The sequence below is a fragment of the Bos grunniens genome, chromosome 10 (genome assembly GCF_055505025.1).
Source record: "Bos grunniens cultivar Pamir isolate PY7600 chromosome 10, Bosgru_T2T1.0, whole genome shotgun sequence".
Taxonomy (NCBI): domain Eukaryota; kingdom Metazoa; phylum Chordata; class Mammalia; order Artiodactyla; family Bovidae; genus Bos; species Bos grunniens.
The window spans coordinates 52883594-52897260 of NC_141174.1; the positions used below are offsets into that span (position 1 = coordinate 52883594).

Here is a 13667-nt window from a genome sequence, read left to right on the forward strand (position 1 = left end):
GACATGAGTTTGAACATACTCCAGGAGATGGTGAAGGATAGGGAAGCCTGGCATGCTTCAGTCCATGGGGTCTCAAAGAGTTGGACACAACTGAGTGACTGAACAACAATAACAAAAAACAGAACTCAACAACTGTGATAAAACTTGGCCTTTCCACACTTTTTCTAGCTCTGTTAGGCACGTATGATTACCTTACATTTGTAGTCATTGCCATGGTGAAAGATGAAGGTTAAGTTGTTGAGGGAAAGTGAAAACTACAGAGTATTATCTTGGTTCCTATGGCTTTGCTCTAACTTGTGATTAACTTACCATGTTTTGCTGATTGACAAGGGAAGATAATAATTAAGTGGAAATGGACACAAATTTCAGTGATTTAGAGTAATCCTATTCCAAGTGTGCTCTGCTCACCAACTGTATTGGCATCATTTAAGAGCTTATAATAAGTGCAACAATCTCAGACCTACTGACTCAGAATCTTCACTTTAACAAGAGTCCCCGGTTATTTACATATACATTAAAACTCGAGACATTTGTCTAGAAGAATGGATTTCACAAGTAGGGTTAAAATGCTGAAACTCAGTCATTTGTCACTGAACATTTAAGTGATGTAATCTGACACAAAGACATTGAAACTATTTTGACTTCTTTTAAAACAATCATCTCAAAGTATGGTACTGGTTTTTGAACTGCAAAAAAATAAAGCTGCTGGATGAATGGATAAAGAAGATGTGTATGTGTATACAATGGAGTACTAGTAAACCATAAAAAAGAATGAAATAATGCCATTTGCAGCAACACAGAAGGATCGAGATTATCATGCTAAGTAAATCAAAAAGAGAAAGACAAATCGCGCAACATCATTTATGTGTGGAATCTAAAATATGACACAGATGAACTTATTTACAAAACAGAAACAGATACACAGAGGAGAAAACTGAGACTTGGCTGCTAAGTCACGTCAGTCGTGTCCGACTCTGTGTGACCCCATAGACAGCAGCCCACCAGGCTCCCCCGTCCCTGGGATTCTCCAGGCAAGAGTACTAGAGTGGGTTGCCATTTCCTTCTCCAATGCATGAAAGTGAAAAGTGAAAGTGAAGTCGCTCAGTCGTGTCCGACCCTCAGCGACCCCATGGACTGCAGCCTTCCAGGCTCCTCCATCCATGGGATTTTCCAGGCAAGAGTATTGGAGTGGGGTGCCATTGTCTTCTCCGTGAGACTTGGCAGGGTCGAGTAATTTGTCCAAAATTATTCTGAGAGCAGGTCGCAGAGCTGGGACTGCAGTCCAGGGTTTTGTTCAGTTCAGTCGCTCAGTCGTGTCCGACTCTTTGTGACCCCATGAACTGCAGCACGCCAGGCCTCCCTGTCCATCACTAACACCTGGAGTTCATTCAGACTCACGTCCATTGAATCGGTGATGCCATCCAGCCATCTCATCCTCTGTTGTCCCCTTCTCCTGCCCCCAATCCCTCCCAGCATCAGAGTCTTTTCCAATGAGTCAACGCTTCGCATAAGGTGGCCAAAGTACTGGAGTTTCAGCTTTAGCATCATTCCTTCCAAAGAACACCCAGGACTGATCTCCTTCAGAATGGACTGGTTGGATCTCCTTGCAGTCCAAGGGACTCTCAAGAGTCTTTTCCAACACCACAGTTCAAAAGCACCAATTCTTCGGTGCTCGGCTTTCTTCACAGTCCAACTCTCACATCGATTCATGACTACTGGAAAAACCAGCTTCAAAGCACCTTCTCTTAATCACTCTGAATATAAAAACACAACACTTGCACATTTTATGTTATTGTGAAATATACTGATTTGAAATCATGTAGTATAAAATATTAGCTGAATCTCTCATGTACAAAATTTTAAACAATGAACATAATCTCAAAAAGAAAAACCTGTCAAGTATCTCATTTTGAAGTGGCCTTGTTGAGGGACTTGTAAACTGTGTTTATGCTATTGCCATAAGGTGGCGTCACTCCAACGGGGAAAAAAAGATTGGCTATCCTTTGTCAGCACTATGGGAAACAGCCTTGAATTATGCTAGGCCTCTGTGAGAAACCCTCAGACACAATGTAATCCTCACAAATTTAACTGACTAACTGGAGGTCTGGTTCAAGCTCTCTGTGTTAACTTCAAATGAAAAATTTCAGCTCTGTGCATTATTTTCACTGTCACTTTGAATTCTCACATTAATTTCAAAGTTCACCTTTCAAAAAGACTGAATTTGGGGAGAAAGGACTGGAAAATAAGGTAACTCAGCAGTAACTCAGCAGTTTTTGCTTCTGCTGTCATATCTTAGCCAGACTTTGACTGTGGAATGTGGACATTAAAAAACTGTAGTGTCTTCTTTGAGGGAATGAAGCGAACTGTTTCAAGTTAGAGAGTAGTCAATAGAACTACTTTTTGTTGTTGTTATGAAATTCACATTGCTTATTTTATTAATATCCTATCTCACTATAAAACTATTAAACCATATTCTTTGCTTGTGGCCCCATGGACTGTAGCCCACCAGGCTCCTCTGCCCATGGAATTTCCCAGGCAAGAATACTGGAGTGGGTTGCCATTTCCTACTCCAGGGGATTTTCCCAACCCAGGCATCAAACTTGTATCTCTTGTGTCTCAGGCACTGGCAGGTGGATTCTTTACCACTAGTGCTATAAAATGTTCCTTAAGCATTTTATTCAACATTAAAGAGAATTCAAATTAATTTTGCTTAATAAAATTTTTGTTTACTATAAATCATTTATATTTTAACACATTTTTTCGGATATTGGAAAATACTGTGGAGGTTTGGGTATTACTACAGGAAACCACCATACTCCCAGTGAATATTTTTCTGCTTGAAAAGTTTATGACTACGATGGCAACAGTTTTACTTCCTAGAGCATAAGATTAACCAGAGAGACTCTTCCAAAGTAGAGCTTCATAGAGAAATAAAATCCAGACAGTTTTTCTATTGCTAAGGTGATCATAAGAACATTGGAGTCATAATTCACTGAACTAATCATCATTTTACTCTAAGTTCAAGGCACAAGTGAATTCCTCATAAGAAAACAAGTTATCTCACATCATTTTAAAACTGTCAGTTTATTCACGGGTCAGTCATTAATATATGTACCAATATACTAGAAATATAGACCTAATAAAACTGGAGGTTATGGTAAGTCATTAATTAAGACTGGTGGCTTTGGCAAACTGTCTCAATCAATTTTACAGACTCATGTCAAAAGTGTTCTACAGTAGTTGGAAGGGTTTCTTTCGAAAGATAGCTCACAAAATTAAAAAAAAATTACCGACCAAAAAACTACTTATAAAAATATGTATATTTAAGTTGCTTCACTGAAGGCCCACGACCTGCCTTGTCGACACCATTTCACACACTAAATGGAAGGTGAATACCCACTAAAGAGAAAAAATGAAAAGTGGGTGCTAGTTGTTTTCCCCCCGACCTCCAGTAGGTGTGACAAGGGAGAGAGATGATAGGATGGTACTAAAGATGCAGCCCAGTTACTGAGAGACGAGAGAGCATTGGGAGGTTAGGTCTGTGCCAACCTTGACTGAGCACTTACCGTGAGCTGCATACTGGGCCCAGGGGCCAACACAGGAAACCCAGCAGAAGAGCTCTGAGCACAGACACTGGAGCCAGACTGCTTGGCCTGCTATCCTGCCTCCAGCACTTGTTTGCCTTGAGACCTTGGACAAGTTACTTAACCTCTCTGGGCCTCAGTTTCCTCATCTGTAAAATAGGGAGGTTGTTATCAGGATTAAACGAGTTGATATGTGTAAAAAACATTTAGTATTTGGTACAATCTATTTACTTATTTTTTTAAAAGCTTTTTCTCTGTCTTCTCCAATTCCCTTAAAGCCTGCAATGGAGTCCAGTTCATGGCTCTACAAGCGTGAAGTTAGCTTTTAAAACCACAAGTGAGCTTTAGTCAACCTCACTACCTCCTGGATTACATTCAAACTCCTTGGTGATGTATAGAGACCTTATACAACAACCCTTCTCTCTTCTCCAGTTTTTGAACCTTATCTCTGGTCAGCCCCTATTCCAGATACACAAAATGATTTGCTCTTCCCCCAATCTAGCAAGTTTCATGCTTCCAAACTTTGCTTATGCTGGTCCTTCTCCATGAAATCCCATTTTCTCTTTATCCAGCTGGTAAACTCTCTAAGGCCTAGCAGAAGGCTTTTTTTTTTTTTTTTTTTAACTGTAGATAGCCTTTCTGGACCCTTCATCTTTGCCCGGCCTTCCTCCCCCAGCATTACCTCCTACTAACATGAATTACTCACTATTATATGCATCCTCCCTCTGAAACTTAGATGTCATTACCTTAGATGTCACGCTAGAATATAGATTTCTAGAGGTCATCTGTTTCCCCAAATATTTGTCGTATGACTATTGTTGATAATTTCTTACTATACGGTATTGCCTTTCAATGCAATCCCTCTTTCCATCTTTGACTCTTCTCATCCTGGGTTTTGATCTTCCAGAGAAACCTAGGTTTTCAGTCTGTATCTGGGATCATCTGAGCTGGCCCAAGGACCCGCTGTTGGAACCAGCCCATACAACCCCTTCTTGATAAGTGGGCAGGTTGCTGGGTTTGTGCTGGATTCCAGAGCTATCCTTCCTGGTTTGGGCATTCATGTGCAGCGTACAAACCTTCAGGATCCTACAACCATCCCTCATTTGAAGAAGGCTATCTGCCCACTACAGACTTTATTTCCCTGGAAATAAAAGGAAAAGGCACAAAGTACTACATTTTGGATCTAAATATTATACTTAAAAAATACATTTGGGACTTTCCTGGTGGTCATTGGCTTAGAATCTGCGCTCCCAATGCAGGGGCCTAGGGTTGATCCCTGGTCAGGGAACCAGATCCCGCATGCCTCAACTAAAGATGGAAGATCCAAGTGCCTCAACAAGACCCTGCACAGCCAAATAAATGAATAAATACTAAAAAGAAATCTATTTAATACCAAACATAAGAGCTGTCCCAGATACCTGTATGTGTATTAGTCACTATCTCTAATTCCTTCTCTCTGTCTTAGGCAAATGTTGTAGAAATTTTTCCTTTTCCACACTCAGTGTTGAGGTTGGTGATTAAAAAAGCACCTTCCCCTTCATAGCAGGCTTCCCTTTCAAATCACTGCTGCTGCTGCTGCTAAGTCGCTTCAATCGTGTCTGACTCTGTGCGACCATAGACACAGCCCACCAGGCTCTGCCATCCCTGGGATTCTCCAGGCAAGAACACTGGAGTGGGTTGCCATTTCCTTCTCCAATGCATGAAAGTGAAAAGTGAAAGTGAAGTCACTCAGTCACGTCCGACTCTGTGCGACCCCATGGACTGCAGCCTACGAGGCTCCTCCAATCCATGGGATTTTCCAGTCAAGAGTACTGGAGGGGTTGCCATTGCCTTCAAATCACTAACCAGCCTTTAATGCTGTGTTACATTGTATGGTGGATTGTGTTTTGGGATCAATGTCAACATTTTTTTTTCAAGATTTAAAGATTTTTCTTTAAAGATTTTTCCAGGGGGAAATTGCTAATCATGAATAACTGGCTGGGAATAGAATCGAAGTTCTTAAGAGAGATTTCTGTTCCATATTCTTTATTTCTCTGGCTTTCATAAAACATGATACTGGCACAGTGGGGTCATAAGAATGTAAAGTACACTCAGGATAAGTAGGGCCTTTTTAAAAAAATCATTTTGAGGCTAATCAGCTATCTCCAGTCAGCAGAAACCCTGAGTAGTCAAAATAACTATTAGAAGATATGTTTCCTAGACATGGAGATAGAAAGTAATGAAGTACATTGGGTGATTAATGTGTTTTGAACCTACAAATGAAAACGATTTCTTTGGAAGGTAAATAAAAGAGAGATTGACATATTTTGATCTCACTTTCTATTATTTGGAATGAGGTATAGGACCACAGACATCATTATGAGCAGCAAGGAAAGAAGAGAGAGATTTAAGGTGTTAACGTGAAAACATGAGGATGCCCATCACATATTTTTAGTGAAGGGAGTTTGTGAATCAACCCATGTGTCCTGTTCTCAGAAAATTGGTCAATATACTATCTTAGTATTTGCAAATGATACAACTGACAAGTGCTTAATTTCTAAAATATACAAACAGCTCATACAACTCAACAATTACAAACAAAACTCAAACAACCCAATCAAAAAATGGGCAGAAGACCTAAACAGACATTTCTCCAAAGAAGACATACAGAGGACCAACAGGCACATGAAAAGATGCTCATCACTGCTAATTATTAGAGAAATGCAAATCAAAACTACAGTGAGATATCACCTCACACCAGTCAGAATGGCCATCATTAAAAAATCTGCAAATAAAAAATGCTGTGGAGGGTATGGAGACGAGGGAACACTCCCACCCGGTTGGTGGGAATGTAAGTTGATATAGTCACTGTGGAGAAAAGTATGGATGTTCCTCAAAAAACTAAAAATAGAGTTGTCATATGATGTAGCAATCCCACTCCTGGGTATACATCCAGAGAAAACTCTTAATTCAAAAAGATACATGCCCTCCTATGTTCATAGCAGCACTATTTACGATAGTCAAGACATGGAAACAACCCTAAATGCCCACTGATATATGAATGGATAAAGATGAGGTATAGAATGACATAGAATTCAGCCTTAAAACATTAAAATAATGCCACTTACAGCCACATGGATAGAACTAAAGATTATCATACTAACTGAAGTAAGTCAGAAAGAGAAAGACAATTACCATATGATATTGCTTATATGTGGAATCTTAATAAGACACTATGAACTTATCTACAAAACAGAACCAGACTCACAGACACAGAGAAGAGACGTGGTTGCCAAGAGGAAAGAGGAATGGGGAAGGGATGGATTGGGAGTTTGGGACTAGCAGATGCAAACTATTATATATAGGGTGGATAAAAAACAAGCTCCTACTGTATAGCACAGGGAATTATATTCAATACCCTCTGATAAACCTTAATGGAAAAGAACATAGAAAAGAATGTGTGTGTGTATATACATATGTATATATGCACAACACATGTAACTGAAGCACTTTGCTGTACAGCAGATGTTAACACAACACTGTAAATCAACTATACTTTAATAAAAAATAAAGGAAAAACACTATCCTACACAAATGTATTTGAGGCCAGTCCTCCATGTTGCCAGTTCTGAATGACTTTTTGTCCTAGGGTACATTCAATATGAATTTTATCAGTTAAATTGTGTTTAAATTAAACACATTGTGTGCTTTCAAAACTTTCTATAGTCATCATCATCCCTGGAGCAGTAAAAAGGACATAACCCATTGGGTCAATCTGCCTCTTTTCATCCTATTTCCTAGCGTGCCCTCAAATTCTCTTTAACCTGTAAAACAGTTTTGTTATGGATAAATGTTGCTGTTAGAATTAGTTTGCTTTTAAATCTTATTTAACACCTTTTTCTCCACTTATGCTCTAGAAATAAAGGTTCAGTTCAGTTCAGTTGCTCAGCTGTGTCCGACTCTTTGCCACCCCATGGACTACAGCACACCAGGCCTCCCTATCCATCACCAACTCCGGGCCCATTCTTGTTGTCCCAAATGACAAATTTTTTCTGGCTGAGTAATATTCCAAATATTCCATTGTGCCTGTATGTATTGTTGTTTAGTCACTGAGTTGTGTCCAATTCTTTTGTGACTCTATGGACTGTAGCCTGCCAGGCTCTTCTGTCCTTGGAATTTCCCATGCAAGAATACTGGAATGGGTTGCCATGCCCTCCTCCAGGGGATCTTCCTGACCCAGGGATCCAACCCCTGTCTCCTGGGTTGGCAGGTGGACTCTTTATCACTGAGCCACCTGGGAAGCCCGTGTGTGTGTGTGTGTGTGCATGTGTGCATATGGGCATTCAGCCATATTTTGGCTATTGCAGACAATGTTGCAATAAGTATGAGGTCGCACGTGTTTTTTTTTGAATTAGTGTTTCTGTATTCTTCAGATAAATACTCAGAAGTAGAAGTGCTGCATCAAATGGTAGTTGTATCCTTAATTTTTTAAAGAATCTCCATACTCTTTTCCACAGAGGCTGCACCCATTTACATTCCCACCAACGGTGCACAAGGGATTTCTTTTCTGCACATGCTTTTCAACGCTTCTCATTTCTTGACTTTGGATAACGGCTGTTCTGGCCCGTGTGCCATCTCTTGCGGTTCTGACTCTGTCTTCCTATTGGAGAGTGGTGCTGAGCGTCTTCTCACGTGCCTGTTGGCCGTCTGCGTGTCTTCTTTGGAAAAATGCTTATGCATCTCCTCTGCACATTCTTCAATTGTCTTTTTTTGAAAATTGTTTAGTTGTGTGAGTGAGTTCTTTATGTATTTTGGATGTTACCCTACTATCATATATAATTTGCAAATATCTTCTCCAGTTTGGTAGGTTGTCTTCTCGTTTTGTTGCCAGGCAATAACTTTCTAGTTTAATGTAGTCCCATTTCTTTATTTTTGCTTTTGTTTCCCTTGCCTGAGGAGACAGATCCAAAAAGACGCTATGAAGAGCAACGTCAAAGAGCATACTATTTATGTTTTCCTGTCTTGAGTTTTATGGTTCCAGGCCTTATTCTCATGTCTTGAATCCAGTTTTAGTTAATGTTTATGTGCCGTGTAAGATAGTCGTATGACTTCTGTTTTTGAAAAGTTTTATTGGGTCACAGTCAAGCATTAATACATTCATTCACTTATCTGTGCTTGTTTCATGCTATAATGGCAAAGCTAAATGGTGGCAAAATCAATGTATGGTGTACAAGCCTAAACTATTTGGTGACTAGCCCTTTATAGAGAAAGCTTGCGAATTTTTAATAGTTCACTATTCTTAGGGAGCTTTCCTATATACATCTTTTGAACAACATACAGGATCAAGATATCAGTGAGGATTTTGTCTCCAAAACTGCCCTTTTTCTGATTTCAAAATTAGTGTAAACTCTCCCTAAAAATTCCAGAATACTAAAAAGTAATAAAGAAGAAAATAATGATCAGCTATAATCCTGCTATTTAGAGAATAGCTATGGCTGTTCTTCAAGTATTTTCTGTATGTACATGTGTAGTGGTGAATTTTTTCAAAAGATGAATTATTAGATATGCTGCTTTGTTATTTGAATTTTCATTTGATATATTTGGACAGTTTTCATGCCAACAAACATGCATTCATATCATTTTAATGGCGGCATAGTATTTGACTTTATGATTTCACTATAATTTACTTAGCTGATGAATTTTTATTTGCAGAAAGGAGAAAAAATAAATTGCTTACTGCTAAAATAAGTTATGACAAAAAGAACACTATTCAAAATTTTAAAGCTTTCTTAATTACAGTAAAATCATAGGTTGATTTGCACCTTAATCTAATATTGGGCTCATCTAAATGCAGACAAACCTCAAGAAATTACAGTATTTCACCCTGTACTCTAGAATCTGTGGGGGTTCTCTGAACATTTTCCAGTGACCCATGTTCAAGTGAGCATTTTATATTTGAGACCAGCGTGCTTGATATATCGCTGGTTACCCGCCTGGATGTTTTACTTCCCTTGTTATGTTAAAAGGGAGGCAAGCATGCTATTTGATAACATGGCATAATTAGATTGTTATACCAAGTAATAGCCACATCTACAGTAGCGTTTTGGCCTGGAATACAAAACAGTACATGTTGTGGAACCAGAGAAGGCTAGCGATCATTAAATACAAACTCTTCATTTTATAAATGAGGACATGGAGCTCAGGGAGCTGACTCTGAGAACAGTGCTCTTTTCACAATGAAATGTTATTTTTTACTTTACATTAATTTTTATTGGAGTATAGCTGCTTTACAATGTTGTGTTAGTTTCTACTGTATGGCAAAATGAGTCAACCGTACATGTAGATATATCCTCTCCCTTTTTGACTTCCTTCCCAGTCAGATCACCACAGTGCATTGAGTAGTTTCCTGTGCTATTGTGAAATTTTAGCAATAGCCCTTTCTCCTTTTGAATGAACTCTTACTGGGAGTACCAGTCTACAATGTGGACGAAGGAGATGTGTTGCAGTTGAAGCAGGATGGAGGGCAGCAGTGGCTCCCTGACCTTTTCTTACCCCAGATGGGGGCCTCCCTGGGTTCAAGACCATCAGCACTGTGTCTTGATAGCTGTCTGGGTCTTGAACCCTAAGTTGGGTTCATTTCACCTATTTCCTTTGTGCTTGAGACTTCCCCACCCTTTGCTATGTTAAAAAGAGATTTCTATCTGAAAGGCATTTGGCTGGGAGTTATTTTCTCCCTTTGTTCATCAACCATATCTCTAGCTAGGAGGGGAGGACTAATATTTGGTATTAAATGCACAAAAGCATTTGTTTCATGCAGACTTAGTCTTAAAGGTCAGAAAAAAGACACTTTGATATTGTTCCAACTTCAAAGCAGTGTTCTGGTGATGAATATTATGCTATCAATGGTCAAATATATTCAATGAAACATTCATTTTTGCTATTCAGTGGCACTTTGCCACAGGAGTGATCACAAAATTTACTATAATTTTGGGGACATTTTTATTCCAACGTTTTATGAAAGGTGAACCATTCTACTACCTACTCCAGTGGCATAAATAAGAATTATTGAAACCCATCTAGAGCATTACTTTACTGATGTTTCTCACCTGCATATCCTTTAATATACTGTGTTTATCTTGGAATGACAATGCCTTGCAGCACAAAAAGAAAATGGAAAATCAGATCTTCTCTAAGAGAAAATTAAGATCATTATGTAAACAGCAGCCAGGTCTCATCAAGAATATGTCACATAAATATCACACCATCAAACAAGAAATGTAAATTATTGTACATATGCGGTAATTGAAAATTGTATTATACATTAGTGGAGTCGCCCATTTATCTAATCACAATCAGTTCCCATAAAATCTCATTTAGGAAAGTTGAGTGCAGCTCAGGGGAGGTGGCTACAGGGAATTTCAATCACGGAAATCTAAGGCTGGGTTGAGATCTCATCAAGCTCTGCAAATCAGTTTTTCTCACTCCTCAAGCATACTTTTCAAATCTCTGGAATGGTTTATATCTGAACTGACCATCTCAGTCTCTCAACTGGGCAGAAGACAAGAGATCAGCTAGCATTCATGAACTTGTTTCTAAATCCTCATTCAAAGACAATGTTTGCGGCACCATTTAAATGTTTTCTGGAACTTCTCACCCTTCTCTGATTTCTCTGTGGGCCACATTTCTCTATGATCACTTATATTCATTCATTTGTTCAAATTTTTTTCTTTTACTCAAGTAATATGTACCTACCTAGCACCTTCTTGCAGAAGGCAATGGCACCCCACTCCAGTACTCTTGCCTGGAAAATCCTATGGACGGAGGAGCCTGGAAGGCTACAGTCCATGGGGTCGCTGAGGGTCAGACACGACTGAGCGACTTCACTTTCACTTTTCACTTTCATGCATTGGAGAAGGAAATGGCAACCCACTCCAGTGTTCTTGCCTGGAGAATCCCAGGGACGGGGGAGCCTGGTGGGCTGCCGTCTATGGGGTCGCAAAGAGTCAGACACAACTGAGCGACTTCACTTTCAATTTACGTATAATTTCAAGCTGTGATGGATGTGGAAAAGGAAAGATAGAGGGGGCTATGAGAATGTAGAACAGATTTGGTTTTATGGGGAGCATTTACACAGGAAGGGGTACAGGCGGGAAAGGAATTGGTACAAAGTAACCTTTACCACATGTAAAGGTTTAGAAGGGAGAAGAAGTTTGGAGCATTAAAAAATACTGAATCAAGGTGGGTGTAGCTGGAGCCCGGTGACCAAGAGAGAAAGACTGCCAGATGAGGCTGGAAGCTGATGATGTGGGGAGAAGCATACAAGGCCAGACAGGCCAGAATTAAGGATTTGGGGTTGTACTTCAAATGCAATTTGAAACCACTGAAAAAGGTTTACAACTTGGAGGGTGCAGAGATGAGATCATCAGAACCTGACTGGCCTTTAAAACATCTATCAAGATACAGAGGAAGAGCAGAGTGGGGAAGCCAGTTTGGGGGTGATTGTGATACAGGGAAAGTAGTGGTTAACTCAGGAAAGGACTGACATTAAAAGAAACAGAAGTGGGTGGATTTGAGAGTTAAAGTCAACAGGCTAGGCATGGACTTGGGGTTGGGGCCAGTGAGGGGGAGGAAGGCATTAGGGGTGCCACCCAGGTGTGTGGCCTGAGAACTTGGATACATCACATTGCCAATCCCCAAGACAGTAACGAGAGGGAGGACCAGACGCCTTACAGGCCCATCGCATTTGCTGCCTTCGCTGTACTAACTGCCATAAACAAATGATAAGTTGTGGACCAGAGCTCTTCCCCATAATGATGACAAATGAAAGGGTGGAAGTTTCTTCTCAGCAGTCTCTGAGAGAACACTGTGAATTCCCTTCTGAATTTATCAATATAAAATGTGTTAATGGATATTAATATTAGGTCATGGTAGTATGAATTCAATCGCATTTGAATCTATCACAACTGCCAGGAGAACTTTGCTATCATCCTCTTAGATTTTCAGTGGATAAAACACCCAGGCGTTTAGAAATTTCTTCTATGCAATGTCTTAATTATGCATTCTGATGAGAGAGGTAGTAGTTTTGAATCATCGTGAACAATAATAATAATACATTTTAATTTATGGACAATCCATGCTGAAGGCCTCTTGGCATTTAAACGGAAGACAACTAAGACAGTAACTTATATTCAAACAAGGCAATATGCCCAACTAAATAAATGTCAGAGTTGGTCCGTAAATAAATGACAATACCCAGAATTGGGCTTCCCAGGTGGCTAAGTGGTAAAGAATCTGCCTGCCATGCAGGTGATACAAGTTTAATCCCTGGAGGGGGAATATTGCAAGGAGAAGGGAATGGCAACCCACTCCAGTATGCTTATCTGTGAAATCCCATGGACAGAGGAGTCTGGTGGGCTACAGTCTGTGGGATTGCAAAGAGTCAGACGTGATTTAGTGACTAAACAACAACAACAATATTACCCAGAACTCTACATACATAGCACTTAAAGAAGTGCTATATATGAAACTGGCAGAGATTTGAAAGAAAAATTAAAATTATTCTTATCTGGAAGTATCCTGAAGTCATCAGGTTAAGTAATAGGACAGAGCCTGGACCCGTGGTTACTTTATATATATGGTGGTGTGTGTAGCCAACACCTATCAGAATGAAGGCTGCCTACCCTTCTGCCAGTGTCACCAGGAGAAGCATCACTATAGCAACTCCCAGCTTCGCTTGCAGCCAAGATACATGCCTCAGAACTAGGCTCCACCAATCAGATGCACCAGTGGGAGACTGATTTGCCTGAGCTATTTGAGAAACACCTGTGTGCAGCATTTCCAATTTTGCAGGTGGGGTGGGTGGCACAAATACCTATCTTTCAGGTACAGCAAAGGCAAAGAGGGATTTACCCAAGTGGTGTCAAGGGTAATGTCCTGGTACAGAAGAAGCTGTGGGGGCAGAAAGGCAGTGTCTTCTGCTGGTCAGGAAGGCAGCAGTAGCAATGACAACTTCTCACCTGGCCAGGTGCCCTGGGTGATTTAGGCCTTGCTCTGGGGAACTTAGCCTCATGTTGGCCCTCTCGCCCTTTCCCCAGCTCTTTTAAT

The 13667-nt window shown here is 40.1% G+C and overlaps 1 protein-coding gene across 3 annotated transcripts in view; it reads right to left on the minus strand.

Moving 5' to 3' along the window:
* Positions 1 to 13667, minus strand: part of BNIP2 (BCL2 interacting protein 2) — a 259244-nt gene that overhangs the window by 98367 nt on the left and 147210 nt on the right. For all 3 annotated transcript variants that reach the window (XM_086321270.1, XM_086321277.1, XM_086321271.1), the window contains exon 3: positions 3567 to 3733. In XM_086321270.1, the coding sequence (XP_086177396.1) occupies positions 3567 to 3578 (12 nt within the window). In that variant the 5' untranslated portion in view covers positions 3579 to 3733. The remainder of the gene's footprint in view (positions 1 to 3566; positions 3734 to 13667) is intronic.